The 18379-nt window shown below is 49.0% G+C and overlaps 1 protein-coding gene across 2 annotated transcripts in view; it reads left to right on the plus strand.

The window, feature by feature from the left end:
• LOC147096986 (activin receptor type-1B-like) overlaps nucleotides 1–12020 on the plus strand; it is an 81339-nt gene extending 69319 nt beyond the window's left edge. For both annotated transcript variants that reach the window (XM_085972695.1, XM_085972696.1), the window contains 4 exons: nucleotides 206–362; nucleotides 2660–2784; nucleotides 4447–4577; nucleotides 5359–12020. In XM_085972695.1, the coding sequence (XP_085828821.1) occupies nucleotides 206–362; nucleotides 2660–2784; nucleotides 4447–4577; nucleotides 5359–5484 (539 nt within the window). In that variant the 3' untranslated portion in view covers nucleotides 5485–12020. The remainder of the gene's footprint in view (nucleotides 1–205; nucleotides 363–2659; nucleotides 2785–4446; nucleotides 4578–5358) is intronic.
• Nucleotides 12021–18379: the final 6359 nt, after the last annotated feature.

Raw genomic sequence — 18379 nt, forward strand, 5'->3', positions numbered from 1 at the left:
CAGTAGGCCTCAGTACCACACCATACGGCACATTTAGTTACTGAGCCGCGGGGGGGGGGGGGGGGGGGTCCTATTCTGACTTCTTTTCTCCGCCCCCACCCCTTTTCATTCCATTGAGTCTCGGTTAGCAAGTCTGAGGTTAGTTTTTTTGCGCTCTCTCCGCAGTTCAGAGCGTGATCCAGTGTTACCTTTTGTGTCTTTGCAGGCAAGCCTGGCATTGCCCATCGAGACTTGAAGTCCAAAAATATCCTGGTGAAGAAGAACGGCACGTGCGCGATTGCTGACCTGGGCCTGGCCGTCAGGCACGACTCGCTGACTGACACCATCGACATTGCCCCCAATCAGAGAGTGGGCACAAAACGGTACCAATTCAAATGCTTTTCTCCCCTCCATTTGTGACCTTTGCCCTGTGTAAGGAGTAGCGCCCCCTTCCCCATATTAAATTCCAGTACTTCAGTTTAAGTAGGCGCAAAAAAACCCTTTCATTGGTGTCATAAACTGCACGTAGCAACACACGTTGCCGTGGTAATCCCGTGCAAGCCTAACCTGTAGGCCCAACACCACTGAGTGGCTGGTGAGTGGAGGCAGGCAGGGCAAGTCATCCCAAGCAGCTTGTGTGCCGCCTTAATGTACTTTTTACATTGCTGACATCGCACGCACTGTTCTCTGGCCTTCTTGTGGCAGAAGTGGCGACATAAGAAACATTAGTAGCAAGAGTAGGCCATACGGCCCCTCGAGCCTGCTCCGCCATTCAATAAGATCATGGCTGATCTTCTAACTCCTCTCCACTTTCCCGCCTGATTCCCCTGGAGTCCAAACATCTATCTATCTCGGCCTTGAATATACTCAACGACTGAGCCTCCACAGCCCTCTGAATTCCAAAGATTCACCACCCTCTGAGTGAAGAAACTTCTCCTCATCTCAGTCCTAAATGGCCGACCCCTTATCCCGAGACTGTGACCCCTGGTTCTAGATTCTCTGTAAAAGACTTGCCGTTTTGGGGCCTTGTGGCTCAACTTCTAGGTGACGCCTGATGACTGAGAATGACCAGAGGGTGGAAATGTAAACTGGAGGGAGACCGATGTTGTAGTGTTTGTTCGCCTGAGAATGGGAGAGGCGATGTAAAAGTTCCTTCCGGTAGCATCCGTCAAGGCCCGAGGTGAAGTTCCCCCGCCTGCACCCATGCCTGGAGAATTCCAGCACAAGCCCTGAAGGCGAGGGGCAGTGTACAGACGTGGTTTAAAAATGGATTGTCTGTAGGTGGTCCCCCCTGAGTGAATTTAACACCATCACTTCAGGCGATTTGAATCTAGCCTGGGCTGAGGAGATGTTCAGGGTGGGAGTTCAGAGTAGGCTGTTCTGCAGCTTGACTATAGGTTGCTGTCCCCCTTTGACCCTTGACCCTTTTTGGTTTTGCGAACCAGTTCCACAAAGAGGTCAAATAAAAGTGTTTTAATATTGTCAATCGCAAGGGAAATGAAAATGGGGTTTGGATTTGATGTGGCTGTTTGCAACTAAACAGAGGAGGCATGAAAAGGATGTTATCTTTTAATTGCAACTGGTAACAAAAGTCATGTTAAACTTGTATGGGACTGAGGTTAGACCACACTTGGAGTACTGCGTGCAGTTCTGGTTTCCGTATTCCAAAAAGGATATAGAGGCACTGGAGACGGTGCAAGGAAAGCTTCACAGGAGCAATACCAGAACTGAGAGGAAAGACTGAACAGGCTGGGGCTTCTTTCTCTAGAAAATAGAAGGCCTGATAGAGGTTGTTAAAATTATGAAAGGGTTTCGATAGGGTAGACGTAGAGAAGATGTTTCCACTTGTGGGGGAGACCAGAACGAGGGGCCATCAATATAAGATAGTCACTAATAAATCCAATAGGGAATTCGGGAGAAACTTCTTTACCCAGAGAGTGGTGAGAATGTGGAACTCGCTACCACAGGGAGTGGTTGAGGCAAATAGTATAGATACATTTAAGGGGAAGCTCGATAAACACATGAGGGAGAAAGGGATAGAAGGATATGTTGATGGGGTGAGATGAAGAGGGGTGGGAGGAGGCTCGTGTGGAGCATAAACACCGGCATAGACCTGTGGGGCCGAATGGCCTGTTTCTGTGCTGTGAATTCGATGTAGTTTTAAGAGACCTTCCTCTAGAAGCTTTCAGTTCACTGATTCCTCACTATAACGTACTCTGATTCAGGTCAAACCCCCCCCCCCCCCCCCCCCCACACATTGCCACGGGGGGTCAACATTAACTGGACGGAGACGAGTAGAGTCGATTCACCAACAGACTATCGAGGGTGGGCGTTGCACTATTCTAAAGGAGACCCGCCTCGCCCGAAAGACGGCACCTCCGACAGCGCAGCACTCCCTCGGCACTGGCACTGGGAGTGTCGGCCTGGAGTTTTGTGCTCGAGTCTCTGGAGTGGGCCTCGAACCCACAACCTTCGGACTCGAGGCGAGGGAGACAACGGCAGCTTCTGAGATTGGCCGCTCGCCCCAGTTTGGGCTGTCTTCCCTGGGAACCTTATTGCAACTCAGACACGTTTTTGAAGATCAAGAACACTCTGTTTTATTTTTAAATGCGCTTTCGTCTGGCTTTATTTTGTGATTCCACCCTTTCATTAACAACCTGCCTCCGTTTTCTCTTTGAAGTTACATGGCACCTGAAGTACTGGATGAGACGATCAATATGCAACACTTCGATTCCTTCAAGTGTGCTGACATTTACGCCCTGGGGCTGGTGTACTGGGAGATAGCTCGAAGATGTTCCGCAGGAGGTACTGAGCTGTTGCTACAAGTTGCTGTTGCTTCACACATCTTCTCGACCACCCCCACCACCACCTCATGATTCTGATGCAGGGAATACCAGGCCCTCTTGACAGTGTATTCACACTGCGAATTTGGTGTCGGTGCGAAGAGGCCTTGGCTTTGCACCAGTACCAAACCTGTGCAACGTGGATTGGGTGTGAAGGCCCAAACTCGCTCTTTAAAGCATAGGGACAGGAGGAGGCCATTCAGCCCCTCGAGCGTGTTCCGCCATTCAGTTAGATCATGGCTGATCTGTATCTTAATTCCATCCACCCGCCTTGGTTCCGTAACCCTTGATACCCTTGCCCAACAAAAATCTATAAAAGCAGAGTGCGATGCCTCTTCCATCCACCTTTTCCAGGCAGTCTCACTCTTGTCCAGGTCGGGCTCTGACTCTGGGTCTGGGCGACATCTACCCCATGATTATAGCGTCGCTCAGACATTTGCAGTGTGAAAGCAGCAGCCACTTGGATCTGGAGCTCTGTTGCTGGCCTGTGCCTGGCACTGCCCTGTTTCGGCATGCTGATCTGGGTCTACTCGTTGTGCCACTTCCTTTCCCAGTCTCTTGACTTGGTATTCGGGAGGCCAGGGATGGCACCCTGAAGCTTCATGTTTCCCGCCGTTTTACTGTAACTCGTGCTGGTGGTCGGGTTGTCAAGCCTCCAGGATTGTCCTTGGAGTCTCCAGGAATTGAAAATTAATCTCCAGGACGCTGCTACGAACAGCCCAGGAGAATAATCATGGGGGCATTAAAAAATTGTTTATGTTTCATTTTCTTTGCGCATTTTAATTTATTAGTTATAAAAATATTGGAGGTGGGTGGGGGGGAAGGCTGTTTCACGATTAATCCAATTGGGTGACAGAGTTAGTTCCCTTTCCAATTGGCCGTGGGAAGGCGGGGCGCCCGGAGGATGGACCAATGGCGGGCGGTTTGAGGAGGGAGGTCATGTGATGAAACCTCCAGGGAAGACACCCAACCAGAGATGGCGACCCTAGCTGGTGTGGAGATGATTCACAAGATGTAATGAGCATGTCTCGCCAGCAGTACGTTTTAGTAGGTTGGAGGAAAAGGTGAAACGGTAATTGTCTTTCGTGGAGTGTGGGCTCTTCCTTTCCTGAAGATGCTAACTCTTGTTGGATTACAGTTCCACAGGTGTCAGTTCTTCATGTGTGAATTTAGATATAGTATGGGTGGTTTTCTCCTCTCCTCTCGGGGGAGAATTGTACTTTAATTTTTAATAAAGTGTTTGCCCCTCATAAGTCTCTTTTTAATTCATCTTTCAAGTCTTTTTGAGATGAAGAGAACTGTTCCAAACACTTGGGGGCGATTTTAACCATACTTGCTCAGCAGAAGCCTGCCGGGTGGGCGGTTACAATCACCCTGGCTCTCGCCTGTCCGAAAGCCGCTATGATCGCAACATCTGCAATTTTAACCTGCTCTCCTGAGCAGGCAGCAAGGACACCCACCTGGAGCCAACAGGGTCCTTCTTTACATCTGCATGTTGTGGCCCGATTACATCATTGAGACCCGACTGTAATTTTAACTCCGGCCTGAGCGGGGAATCCACCTGGAGTTAAAATCGGGGCCAATTTAACAATTCCTTATATATGGTTAACCTTTTTTTTTCTAGGAGTCCATGAGGATTATCAGCTGCCGTACTTTGACCTTGTGCCCTCTGACCCCTCCATAGAGGAAATGAGGAAGGTTGTTTGTGAACAGAACCTGAGGCCAAATGTCCCCAATATTTGGCATACCAGTGAGGTAAGGCTGTGTGATGGGGTATCCATTAGAAACTTTACTTTTTTCTTTAGGTTTTGCCATCCTAAAGGCCTTAGTTGCTGGGAAGGAGCATGTGGCTATTGACTTTGGTACTCCTAATACAGCCTGGAGGCCATTTGAGGCCCAAGTCCCCTTCACCTATGAGTTATTGCACCTGTCACTGTGGTGCATCATTCCTGAGAATGGTCCTTCACAAAGAGTAATGTAACAATAGTGCTTGCATGCAACACTGAAGGGAGTGCAGCACTGTTGGAGGTGCCGTCTTTCCGATGAGACGTTAAACCGCGGCCCCGACTGCTCTCGCAGGCGAACGTAAAAGATCCCACCGCCACTATTTGAAGAGCCAGGGGAACGAGCATCACTAAAACAGATTATCTCTGGTCGTTTATCTCCATGCTGTTTGTGGGAGCTTGCTGTGTGCAAATTCGCTGCCGCGTTTCCCACATTACAACAGTGACTACACTTCAAAAAAAAAAAAAAGTACTTCATTGGCCGTAAAGCGCTTTGGAGAGCTCCACAACGTTCTGACCAGTCTGGAAGCTGATCTGGAACCAGACGAGGCCAGGTGGGACGTAGGTGGTTCCTCCTCGTCAGTGACCTCACCTGGGAGGCCTGGAGGAAAGGGGATCAGATATGGTGGGCTTCTGTTAGGGTGTGGGAGTGGGATGGGAGGGTCTTCTCTGTGCTTGCCTGTGATGACGTCTCCTTACTTTTGTCCACCTCTCTCTCTCTCTCTCTCTCTCTCTCTCTCTCTCAAAACCAGGCGTTACGGGTCATGACCAAGATCATGCGGGAATGCTGGTACGCCAACGGAGCAGCCAGGTTGACCGCTCTGCGCATCAAGAAAGCGTTGTCGCAGCTGAGCATACAGGAAGACGTGAAGATGTAAGGAAGAGGAGAGAAAGCAGGGAAGCATGGCACTGTGGAATCGAACCTTCACCACCTGCCACTGTGGCTGCAGAGCAACGTCTACCTCACTACTTAAAGAGCCAATCCTGCTGAAGTGTTGACTGGAAGAGTATCCTGTTTTATTTGGGGGGAGGGAGGGTAACGGGGTGGTGGGGGGAGGTTTGAGTAAAGAAGGGGCAAATCAAGACTACAATAAGTATTAGGAGCTTATTATATATCAAATTTTGATAGGAAATTGGTAATATTCATAACAAGGAAGGGACAAAATGGCTTCCCAGCGATGGGGAAGGATAGAACTACTCCTTCACTAAAAATTGGCATCTGTTTGTGAGCGAACAATGAGACTATTTGGCTTGTTTTGAAATTGCAACGTGCTCCTTAAACAGTGGGTGCCCCGAGTTTTTAAAAAAAAAAATTATTTTAGAAACTCCCTTTTTTTTTAATGCCTTTTAAGGTCCATGTAAGAAGTAGAGAAGATTGTTCTCCGTTTTTATTGTTGTATAAAAGAAGAGGAATTGCCAGGTAGGAGGGACAAGAGCAGCAATTTATTGGAACTGAGCTCTTGGGGTCCCTTGTCTTAACAAACAGGTTTTCAGATTATTGCATGAGGCAAGTTAACTTTTATATAAAACAAAAAAACTTTAATCTTCAGTGCAGCGAGGCTGACTGACTGACCTGGTCATTTCCTTGATACTTTGAGCCAGTGCATCCTTGTGTTTTTAACGTTGGGTCACCTGAGGATCGCCCGCCCAACAGTACCCCGCTTGAAGTCTGTGACCACTGTGTTAGTAGGGCTTTCGGGGAGCACTCCCAACATTGGTGTGGGGAGAGCCTTGCTATGAAGCAGACTCCGTGGCATTGTTTCTTTGGGATTGCAGGGGTGCGGAAATGTGAGGAACACCCCCCCACCCCCCCCCCCCCCCTTCACGTTGCTTGGGTTTGAAGGCTGTTGTCCACGTGACGTGGAGAAACACCAGGGCAGCATAATTGCAGATTGTGGTCCCCCCCCCCCCCCCCCCCCCCCCAAAAAACATTGGCTGTGTTCGGAGCGAGCGAGCGAACACTGGGCTGAGCTTGCAGATCCATCGATGGCGGTGGCTGTGAAGGGGATGAGTTTGAGGTGATGAATTAGAAACTTCAAACTGGGAACTGCGTTGAGGTATTGGCTTCATCGCAACACCGCCCCCCCCCCCCCCCCCCCTTGTAGTTTATTGGTACCAAAATGCCAGTAACAGCCATGGGCAACTGAGAGAGGCTGAGCCATTTTGGAGAATATTGAGAGGTTGGTCTTATTCCATGGGTTTTTGCATTGAATGGGAATGGGAAATACCATTGCCATCTTTCTATGGAGCTTGTGGTAATCCAGTAACCTTCTGACCTCAGACCAGAAGTCTGGGATGCTGTTGGATTACTACAGAACCCATTTTGAAGGAGTTGTAGAGGACTAAGATGTTGCAGTACTCACTTTCTGCCACTAGAGACCTCTTTCATGCCTTGTAAGTACTATACTGCTGAGCGGGTGGGGGATGGAAGAGAATGCTAGTGACATCTAGTGGTGGAGTGTTTAGTGCTACAGAGCTTCCAGCGTATGCCCAGGAAAAACATGGTACCCTTTTCACATGGTCTTCAATGCAATGGTAATTGTCCGTTGGTACAAGATTGGAGGACATTTCAGGATGCCTTAAAATGATAGGAATGGAAATGGAATGGAGGTCCTCGCTCTCCAATATCGAGCTATTGAAGGCACAGGAGGAATATAGGTTTTTAAAAAGTCTGGGATCCCTGCTTGATTTAAAGATTCCCAGTTTGCAGAGGAGGACCAGGTGTTGCAGTACTCACTTTCTGCCACTGCATTCCTTGTGAGTTCTCCACAGCTTGGCAGTGAAGTGTGCTGGTGACATCTAGTGCTAGTGTGTCCGTGCTACAGTTGTGTATTAAGAGAGCTGATTCATCTCAAATCACCGCATGGCACTCTGGCCCTTGACCCTCTGCTCAATAAAAGAAGATGGTCTTTGTTCTGCCTGTACTCTTCCCCCTCCCCCTTCAGAGTTGTCACCTAGCCAGTTTTCTGTAACTGACCCAACGACATTTTTTTTTGCAATTGTTGACTATTTTAACTGGCTGTTTTTTTAATATGCAATATTTGAGGGGGGGCGGGGGGTTGGGTGGAAGAGAGAAAGTCGCTGGTTAAAATTCGACTTGCAGCAACTTCAAAACCCAGCAGGTGAATGGGGATCGTGCTATCCGAGGATTTTTTTTTTGGAGAGCTGTTTTCCAGCGCGGTCTGTTGGGATCACTCCAGATTTGAAGCGTTTAATGTACATTGCGAGAAAGGAGCTGAACGGGTTGTCGTTTTGCGCGGGCACAGGAGGCGGTCGAACGAGCCGCTCGCACCCCTGGCACCAGCGAATGCTGGGGGGACGATTCCACTGGCCGCCCCCTTCAGCACCTCCGTTCAAGTGTCGGCGGGTCAATTCCGCAAGGGAGGGCGAGGGTCACCGAGGCAACACTGATCCCGCCCTCGCTGGATCTCCAACCATTTTCATCATCCATCCATTCATGAGAGAGACTTAACTCTGTGCAGACCAGGGATCGAACCGTAGACCTGATTGATCTGTAACACATCAGTGCATTTACCTACTGAGCCTGGGTTTTTAAAAGGAAAAACTCACCTGCCTCCGTCCTCTACCTAATTAGCTGCAAGTGTCGCTGGGCTTTTGAGCTGTCCGCCATCTTGGAGACACTTCAAAATGAAAGCACGGGGGTGCGGTCATGCTTGATGCTATGTACAGCCTTTGAATTATGGGTAAAGGGGTTTATTGTCTGCCAAGCACGGCTTTTGAGTGAGCTTGGGGCCTGCTCTTAAAACTTACAAGAGCATTGTTGTCATATTGAAGCCTTTCTGGACAGGCCGCATTCCCAAGCCAATCTCTGGGGGGAGCGGGGGAGGAAATCTCCAGTCAACCTATCGTGACCTGGGAAATGGCGATAAGTGTGAACTTTACAATGGGGTTCTCTTTATCGAGCTCCCCCCTACCCCCATCCCATACCCGATTGGCACAGCCATGAGGTCAGCGCACCCTCCTGTGTTTAAATGACTGTAGCAAAAAAAAAGCTGGCCAGATGCTTTACCATGGCAACTGTGCCCCTTCAGTTGCTTTCAGCCTCTCTTGCAGATGGTACAGTGACCTCCTGCTGAACATGGCCTGGCACCGAATGCCCACTTGATTTGGAACTGGACGCCAAAGTAGATTGGCATGTACTGCACGTGGGAATCCGTTTCTCATTCTACTGAAAACTACTGACTTCCCACCCCCTCCCCCTCTCCCATCCCTTTTTAAAAAAATTTACCTCACGGTATGCAAATAGAAATCGTTACAATTGTAAATACTTTTGTTTTGATGTGAAACTTGATATTCTAGAGCCTGTATTTTGACTTTGACATGCTAGGTTAAGTTTATGACTACTGCTGTTGTATAAACAAATTGCTTCCTCTTTGAATATTTTTGTATGGGGCCTCTGTGCTGTTGTGGCTGGTGACGGTATTTGTAAATCTGTTTCTTCATGCTGCTAATACGATTTCAAATGCTGCACGGCTTCAAACAAGGGGCCCACTGCACCATCGACTGGCCGAAATGTTGCTGGGTAAGGTTGTCAAGCGAGCTGGCATGGAACCTTCTGCCTGGCTTCCACCAGTGGTTTACAATTTCTGTTCGGAGGGTGGGTGGAGGAAAGATCTTCTGCAAATACTACTGTAATACACTCCCAGAGAGTCAGTTCTTCCCCCCTCCGCGCCATCCCATAAACTCCCAGAGAGTCAATTCCTGCCCTCACCATCCCATACACTCCCAGAGGGTCAATTCCCACCCTCACCATCCCATAAACTCCCAGAGAGTCAATTCCTGCCCTCGCCATCCCATAAACTCCCAGAGGGTCAATTCCTGCCCTCGCCATCCCATAAACTCCCAGAGGGACAATTCCCGCCCTCACCATCCCATAAACTCCCAGCGGGACAATTCCCGCCCTCGCCATCCCATAAACTCCCAGAGGGACAGTTCCTGCCCTCACCATCCCATACACTCCCAGAGGGACAATTCCCGCCCTCACCATCCCATACACTCCCAGAGGGACAGTTCCTGCCCTCGCCATCCCATAAACTCCCAGAGGGTCAATTCCTGCCCTCGCCATCCCATAAACTCCCAGAGGGTCAATTCCTGCCCTCACCATCCCATACACTCCCAGAGGGTCAATTCCCGCCCTCGCCATCCCATACACTCCCAGAGGGTCAATTCCTGCCCTCACCATCCCATAAACTCCCAGAGGGTCAATTCCTGCCCTCACCATCCCATACACTCCCAGAGGGTCAATTCCTGCCCTCGCCATCCCATAAACTCCCAGAGGGTCAATTCCTGCCCTCGCCATCCCATACACTCCCAGAGGGACAGTTCCTGCCCTCACCATCCCATACACTCCCAGAGGGTCAATTCCTGCCCTCGCCATCCCATAAACTCCCAGAGGGTCAATTCCTGCCCTCACCATCCCATACACTCCCAGAGGGTCAATTCCCGCCCTCGCCATCCCATACACTCCCAGAGGGACAATTCCCGCCCTCACCATCCCATACACTCCCAGAGGGACAATTCCACCCCCCCCCCCCCCCCACCCCATCTCCAACTTATCTTAACTTCCAAAAGGCCATGTGTCCCACCAAAGGGCAGTTACCAACCTTTTAGCAGCAAGATAACACTGATCTCATCTCTGATGGCGTTTGGGAGGATTGTTTCTTGGCTGCCACCATGCTGGATGCAGGGCACGCTGGGCTCCAGAGGAGCCATATTGAAAGGGTTAAGCTGCTTTGCTTAAAGCCACAAGCTGCTTGCCTATACAGTAGGATTGGTGATGTGAATAGAACATCGAGTGCCAATGCGCTGTGTGCGCCTCCTATAGACATCGTGTACTGGCTTGCAGATATTCATATCAAATGTTTACAGAAACTCCTCTCGAGTCAGCTTTTTATTGCTTGGGCTTTCAGGTAAATTCAGGTACCTTGCTCAAGCTTTTTGACTTGGCGGAGGGGGGAGGGGGAAAACACATCACCCCCAAGCCTGATTCTGTGTCTCCCCAATGTCCACGCATACAGCACAGGTCACTGGATAGAGATCAGGTAAGGTAGGCCAAGCCTCCTCTTCCACCCCCACCCCCTCAATCTCTCCATTTGTAGCACCCTTGTCACCTCCTTGGCTGAGAATCTGCTAACTCAGCATAGACCAAACCTGGCACATAGAAACATAGAAGATAGGAGCAGGAGTAGGCCATTCGGCCCCTCGAGCCTGCTCCGCCATTCAATGAGATCATGGCTGATCATCCAAACTCAGTACCCTGTCCCTGCCTTCTCCCCATATCTTTTGATCCCTTTAGCCTTAAGAAATATATCCAACTCCTTGAATATATTTAATGAATTGGCTTCAACTGCCTTCTGTGGTAGAGAATTCCACAGGTTCACCACTCTCTGGGTGAAGAAATTCCTCCTCATCTCTGTCCTAAATGGCTTACCCCTTATCCTTAGACTGTGACCCCTGGTTCTGGACTCCCCGCCATCGGGAACATCCTTCCTGCATCTAATCTGTCTAGTCCTGTTAGAATTTTATAAGTTTCGATGAGATCCCCTCTCATTCTTCTAAACTCCAGCAAGTATAAGCCCAATCGACCCAATCTCTCCTCATACATCATTCCTGCCATCCCAGGCACCTTCTGATATGTCCAGCTCAGTTCTATCTGGGTGGTGTAATTCCCAACCAAGCTATGGGGGCACCAGAAAAGAAGGAACTTGCATTTCTATAGCGCCTTTCATGACCATAGCAAGTCCCAAAGTGCTTTACAACCAATGAAGTACTTTTGAAGTGTAGTCACTGTTGTAATGTAGGAAACACAGCACAGCAAGCTCCCACAAACAGCAATGTGAGAAATGACCAATTAATCTGTTTTAGTGATGTTGATTGAGGGATAAATATTGGCCCAGGACACTGGGGAGAACTCCCCTGCTCTTCTTCGAAATAGGGCTGTGGGATCTTTTACGTCCACCTGAGAGAGCAGGTTTAACGTCTCATCCGAAAGACGGCACCTCCGACAGTGCAGCACTGGGGAATGTAAAGTGAGATTATGGGCTCAATCTCTGGAGTGGGGCTTGAACAGTAATAGTACAGTCACCTTGTAATCAACAGCGAGCAGACAAACTCGCGCTAAGACTTCTTTGTTACCTCGGTCTGTCTCAAAAAAACAAAGGTAAGCAAAGCCACCATTCTATCCTGCTCCATCCAAACCTTTTGCTGGTAATCTGGCTTGATAGCGACAACATGGTCGTCAATATACCAAACTCAGCAATGTTTCGGTCCATCCCACTGTGTATTTGATCTAACTGGAGTGTGTTTTAACTGATGTATTATGTTCTTCACAGTTTACAATCAGACTTGCAAAGTGTGTACATATTGGGAAAAATAAAGATAGATTTTTCATTTGCGTGGCTGTTTTGTTGAAGCAATTGTATTGTAAAATCGTAGAATCTTCCCATGCAGAAGGAGGCCACTCGGCCTGTTGTGCCTCTTTGAAGGTGCTGTCTAATTAGCCCCTAATCTCTGTGCAATAATCAATTCCCCCTCACCTCGTTCTGGCTCACTGGGGTTGATACTTTTGGTTAGAACATTGCTGGTTATATGCCCCAGCTGAATACTAATCTGCACTTAGCACCTAAACCTGGGCCAGTTTGGTTTTACCAAGAGTTGGGCTTTTGGATTGCCCCCTTCTCTATATATAAAAACAAATCGTTCCTGAACGCCCCGACTCTTGTTGGAGTTCAGTTCCACACCTGTCGGAGGCTTTCTGCTATCCTGCTGAGAGCGCTGGATGTTTATTCATCCCTGGGAGGCATTGTGTCCTCGCCCCACCCTGTCCCTGCCTGACATCTCCACATGCACACCTTCCAGCAGGAGACGGGCAGTAGGGATAATGGGCAGGTGCTCAAATTGGCAGGAGGTGACTACTGGTGTCCTGCAGGGATCTGTCTTGGGGCCTCAACTATTCACAATATTTATTAACGACTTAGATGATGGCATAGAAAGTCATGTATCCAAATTTGCTGATGACACAAAGATAGGCGGCAGTGTAGGTTAAAGCATAAAATTACAGAGGGATATTGACAGATTAAGTGAATGGGCAAAACTGTGGCAAAAGGATTTTAATGTCGGCAAATGTGAGGTCATCCACTTTGAACCTAAAAAGGTTAGAACAGGGCACTTTCTAAATGTTGACAAGCTAAAAACAGTGGAGGTCCAAAGAGACTTGGGGGTCCAGGTACAAAGATCATTAAAATGCCATGAACAGGTACAGAAAATAATCAAAAATGCTAATGGGATGCTGGCCTTTATAACTAGAGGACTAGAATACAAGGGGGTAGAAGTTATGCTGCAGCTGTACAAAGCCCTGGTTAGACCACACCTGGAGCACTGAGCGCAGTTCTGGGCACCACACCTTGGGAAGGATATATTGGCCTTGGAGGGAGTGCAGCGTAGGTTTATCAGAATGATACCCGGACTTCAAGGGTTAAGTTACGAGGAGAGATTACACAAACTAGGGTTGTAGTCCCTGGAATTTAGAAGGTTAAGGGGTGATCTGATTAAAGTTTTCAAGATATTATGGGGAACAGATAGGGTAGATAGAGAGAACCAGTGGTTGGGTATTCTAGGACTAGGGGGCAGAGTCTAAAAATTAGAGCCAGACCTTTCGAGTGAAATTAGGAAACACTTCTACACACAAAGGGTGGGAGAAGTTTGGAACTCTCTTCTGCAAACGGCAATTGATGCTAGATCAATTGATTTTAAATCCGAGATTGATAGATTTTTGTTAACCAAAGGTATTAAGGGATATGGGCCAAAGGCGGGTAGATGGAGTTAGGTCACAGATCAGCCAGGATCTCATTGAATGGAGGAGCAGGCTCGAGGGGCTGAATGGCCTCCTCCTGTTCCTATGTTCTGGCATTAGGCCATTGGATGGTGACCGAGAACAGGAACTTGGTTGCTTTGTAGTTTCCCTGTCCTCCCTAACCCAGAGTAATGACCATTCATCGCATTACCATTACCCTTACTTGTTTTAATTACTTTGGGCAGCAATTTGGTCAAATGGATGTTCGAATCATGGGCCAACATTACTCCTGCTCAGCACGAGAAAGGTTCCATTGATGTGCCTACACCACCTATAAATAACTGCCGTAACAATCCATAACATGGGTTCTTTTGAACTCCTGGCATTTCAACCCAGCACTGTGCTGTGGAACTAATTGGGAAACATGAACTAAAGAAATGGCCTATTGTAACTCTATCTGGTCGAGGTAGCTTCTCGCACCTCCGAGCAAGAGTTCTTCTCCATAAGGAGGTTTTTTCAATAGACAGAACCTCCATATTAATGATTTTTCTATAGGAAAAATATACGACTCCTGTGGCTATCCGATAGGTTGTTTATTATATCAGGTTTGAGACAATGGCCTTTGTAATTTTACAGCCGGGCTCTTTGTGAAACAATATTTATCAACAAGCCATCAAATAGCTCTTCAGACCAGCGAGAAGCTAGCTCTGTGCTAGCAAATGTACTATCTCCAGACAGAATTGTATATTCACACTCCCTGCAGGCATGCAAGCTAAAAGGACAAAGGAAAAGGGTCGAGCATCAGGCATGGCTTCCATTTCTTAAAGAAATCTGAGCGCCCTGGCCTAGTTGCAATTTAAGTGAAATCATATATTTTATGATATGAAGCAGGGCGGATCTCTTTCTCTGAGCTGGGTTTAGAGTTAGTAAGAATACTGATAATGAGAATAGAATATCCATGGAGGTTCCTCGATCTCCTGCTGTAACAGCAGGGGAAGCCCCAAAGAAATGGCATAAATGTTATCTACTGCCCCCGTCCCAAGCCCTACCTCAGTTTCTCTGTGAGGTATCAACCCTTCTTTCCTCCCTCAGCCTCTGCACCGAGAAACTCCTCAGCCTCCGTGTTTTTAATCTCCCAGGGGGAAAAATTTGCTCGCTTTGCGCCTCCCGTTAGCGCCCTCTTGGGCGCAAAGCAACTAGCGCCCGGGCACGGCACCGCCAACGCCTCCCGCGAAATTCAACGGGAGGCTAGCGGCAGCGGTAACCGTGCGCTACCGCCGATGAGGTCATGGCCGTGCGCAGCGTCCCGGCTGCAATCTTTGGTAGCGCCCCCTGACTTGCCGCCAGACGCTATGTCCGACAGGGTCAGGGGGGCCTACCTGCGGCCAGGGTGGCACTAATTAAAGGCGAGGGGCCGGGCGGCCATTTTTGTTGCTTTATAGCGCCTTTAACGTAGTAAAACATCCCAAGGTGCTTCACAGGAGTGTTATTGAACAAAACTTGACACCGAGCCATAGAAGGAGATATTAGGACTGGGCTTGGTCAAAGAGCATTTTAAGAAGCTTAAAGGAGGGGAGAGGTTTAGGGAGGGAATTCCAGAGCTCGGGGCCTAGACAGCTGAAGGCACGGCCGCCAATGGTGGGGCCAGAATTGGAGAAGCGCAGAGATCTCGGAGGGTTGTGGGGCTAGAGGAGGTTACAGAGAGAGGGAGGGGCGAGGCCATGGAAGGCTTTAAATACAAGGATGAGAATTTTAAATTTGAGGCGTTGACAGACTGGGAGCCAATGTAGGTCAGTGAGCACAGGGGTGATGGGTGAACGGGACTCGGTGCGAGTTAGGACACGGGGCAGTGAGCACAGGGGTGATGGGTGAACGGGACTTGGTGCGAGTTAGGACACGGGGCAGTGAGCACAGGGGGTGATGGGTGAACGGGACTGGGTGCGAGTTGGGACACGGGGCAGTGAGCACGGGGTGATGATGGGTGAACGGGACTGGGTGCGAGTTAGGACACGGGGCAGTGAGCACAGGGGTGATGGGTGAATGGGACTGGGTGTGAGTTAGGACACGGGGCAGTGAGCACAGGGGGTGATGGGTGAACGGGGCTCGGTGCGAGTTAGGACACGGGGCAGTGAGCACAGGGGGTGATGGGTGAACGGGACTGGGTGCGAGTTAGGACACGGGGCAGTGAGCACGGGGTGATGGGTGAACGGGACTGGGTGTGAGTTAGGACACGGGGCAGTGAGCACAGGGGGTGATGGGTGAACGGGGCTTGGTGCGAGTTAGGACACGGGGCAGTGAGCACAGGGGGTGATGGGTGAACGGGACTTGGTGCGAGTTAGGACACGGGGCAGTGAGCACAGGGGCGATGGGTGAACGGGGCTGGGTGTGAGTTAGGACACGGGGCAGCAGAGTTTTGGATGAGCTCAAGTTTACGGAGGGTAGAACGTGGGAGGCCGGTCAGGAGTGCGTTGGAAAAGTCGAGTCTGAAGATAATAAAGGTATGGCTGAGGAATCAAACTTATCTCTAAAATGGCTGCCAGCTCCCTTCATGGCACTGGGTAAATACACTGTGGGATGTGGTCCTGAGCCACAAGATCCTAGGTTTCCATCACTGGTGTGGTGTCTTCTCTTCCGGGGGTTGGTAAGCCTGTGACCATGGTCTCAGCATCCCTGGGCAAGGAAGAAGAAAATTCCCGTGGTTAGGTCTGTAAAAAAACTGGCTAGGTGGCAAGCCAACCTGGATGTTGGGTGAGGCCTGGAAATAGTCTCACTTTTAATGTCCTTCTTGGTCAAGTAGCCAGTGAACGCTCACTGTCTAGATTTGAATGGAAAAAATGAAAGACTTGCATTTCTATAGCACCTTTCATGATGTCCCAATGCACTTTACAGCCAATGAAGCACTTTTGAAGTGTAGTCACTGTTGCAGGAAACGGGGCAGCCAATTTGCGCACAGCATGCTCCCACAAACAGCAATGAGATAATAATCTGTTTTATTGATGTTGATTGAGGGATAAATATTGCCCAGGACACCGGGGAGAACTCCCCTGCTCTTCTTCAAATAGTGCCATGGGATCTTTTACATCCACCTGAGAGAGCAGACGGGGCCTCGGTTTAACGTCTCATCTGAAAGATGGCACCTCCGACAGTGCAGCACTGGAAGTGTCAGCCTGGATTTTTTGCTCAAGTCTCTGGAGTGGGACTATGAACCCGTGACCTTCTGACTCAGAGGCAAGAGTGCTACCCACTGAGCCACAGCTGCCTGGGAACAATTCTCATTTGGGAAGACAACTGGTTCATGCCCTAGCATTAGTCAGTGTCTCAGGGAAGATGGGGTGAAAGTGGGGGATGGGTGGGAACTGTATAGATATCAAGTCTGAGTAACAAACAGGAGGTTGCCTCCTCCTGCCCACACAGAACTATCTTGTTATACATAGGTTGCTGTAGCCTTGTTTGTCCTAAATCCAGTTCAGGTGGAGCAGGAGTTCCCAAACACACCCATTACTGTCTCCATTCAGAAACAATGGGTACATACATACAAAGCCATAAAACAGAATAGGGCCCTGGGCACCACACAGGAGTGCAAGCAAGGTCTTCAAGTCCCAACAGATCCTCGGTAGAGAGCTGCTTACAGATGAGTTTAACACAAAAAAAACGTGCCCTTGTTTATAAACCCGTTGCGTGTGTGTGGTTCTGCTTTTGTTTTTGGGCTTTGGAGCGCGTCAAGGTGAGAGTGTGTGCGGTGGGAAAGGGGGCAGTTTTTCACTTTAGTCATGTTATTTTTTGTACTGTCAGCTGCTAGATTCTCCTGCCGTTGACAGCATTCCGAGTATAAATTTGCCGATGACATCAAACTTGGGGGTGTGACAAACAGTGAGGATGATACCAATCGACTGCAACGGGACATAGAAAGGCTAGCAGAATGGGCCGACAAGTGGCAGATGGAATTTAATACAGAGACGTGTGAGGTGATGCATTTTGGCAGAAGGAACAGGGAGAGGCAATATACACTTAATGGCACCGTTTTAAAGTGTGTGCAGGGACAGAGGGACCTGGGAGTTAATGTGCATAGGTCCCTAAAGGTGGCGGGACATATTGAGAGAGTGGTTAACAAAGCAAATGGGATCTTGGGCTTCATAAATAGAGGTATTGCGTACAAAAGTAGAGAAGTTATTCTGAACCTTTATAAAGCGCTGGTTAGGCCACAGCTGGAGTATTGGGTCCAGTTCTGGTCACCACACTTTAGGAAGGATGTGAAGGCCCTTGAGAGGGTGCAGAGGAGATTTACCAGAATGGTTCCGGGGATGGGGGAATCTTAGCTACAAGGACAGGTTGGAGAAGTTAGATTTGTTTTCAGTAGAGCAAAGGAAGTTGAGGGGTGATTTGATAGAGGTGTACAAGATTATGACGGGTTTGGATAGGCTAGACGGGGAAAGGCTGTTCCCACTAGTCGATGGGCCGAATGGCCTCCTTCTGTGCCATTATAACTCTATTTGACCCAATAGAGGTTCAGATCAATGATATGCATGGTCCCTGTGTTTTGCTGTCAGGTCAACGTTGAAAGAAAGAAAAACTTACATAAGAACATAAGAAATAGGAGCAGGAGTCGGCCATTTGCCCCCTCGAGCCTGCTCCGCCATTCAATAAGACCATGGCTGATCCAATCTTGGCCTCAACTCCACTTTCCCGCTCTCTCCCCATACCCCTTGACCCCCCTGTAGTTCAAATATCTGTCTATCTCCACCTTGAATATATTCACTGACTCCGCCTCCACAGCTCTCTGGGGTAGTGAATTCCAAAGATTCACGACCCTCAGAGAAGAAATTCCTCCTCATCTCCGTTTTAAATGGGCGACCCCTTTTTCTGAAACTATGCCCCCTAGTTCTAGATTCCCCCACCAGGGGAAACATCCTCTCAGCATCTACCCTGTCAATCCCCCTCAGAATCTTATATGTTTCAGTAAG

Source organism: Somniosus microcephalus, chromosome 33 (assembly GCF_052327205.1).
Source record: "Somniosus microcephalus isolate GS21.2 chromosome 33, FLI_Smic_1.0, whole genome shotgun sequence".
NCBI classification, from domain to species: Eukaryota; Metazoa; Chordata; class Chondrichthyes; order Squaliformes; family Somniosidae; genus Somniosus; species Somniosus microcephalus.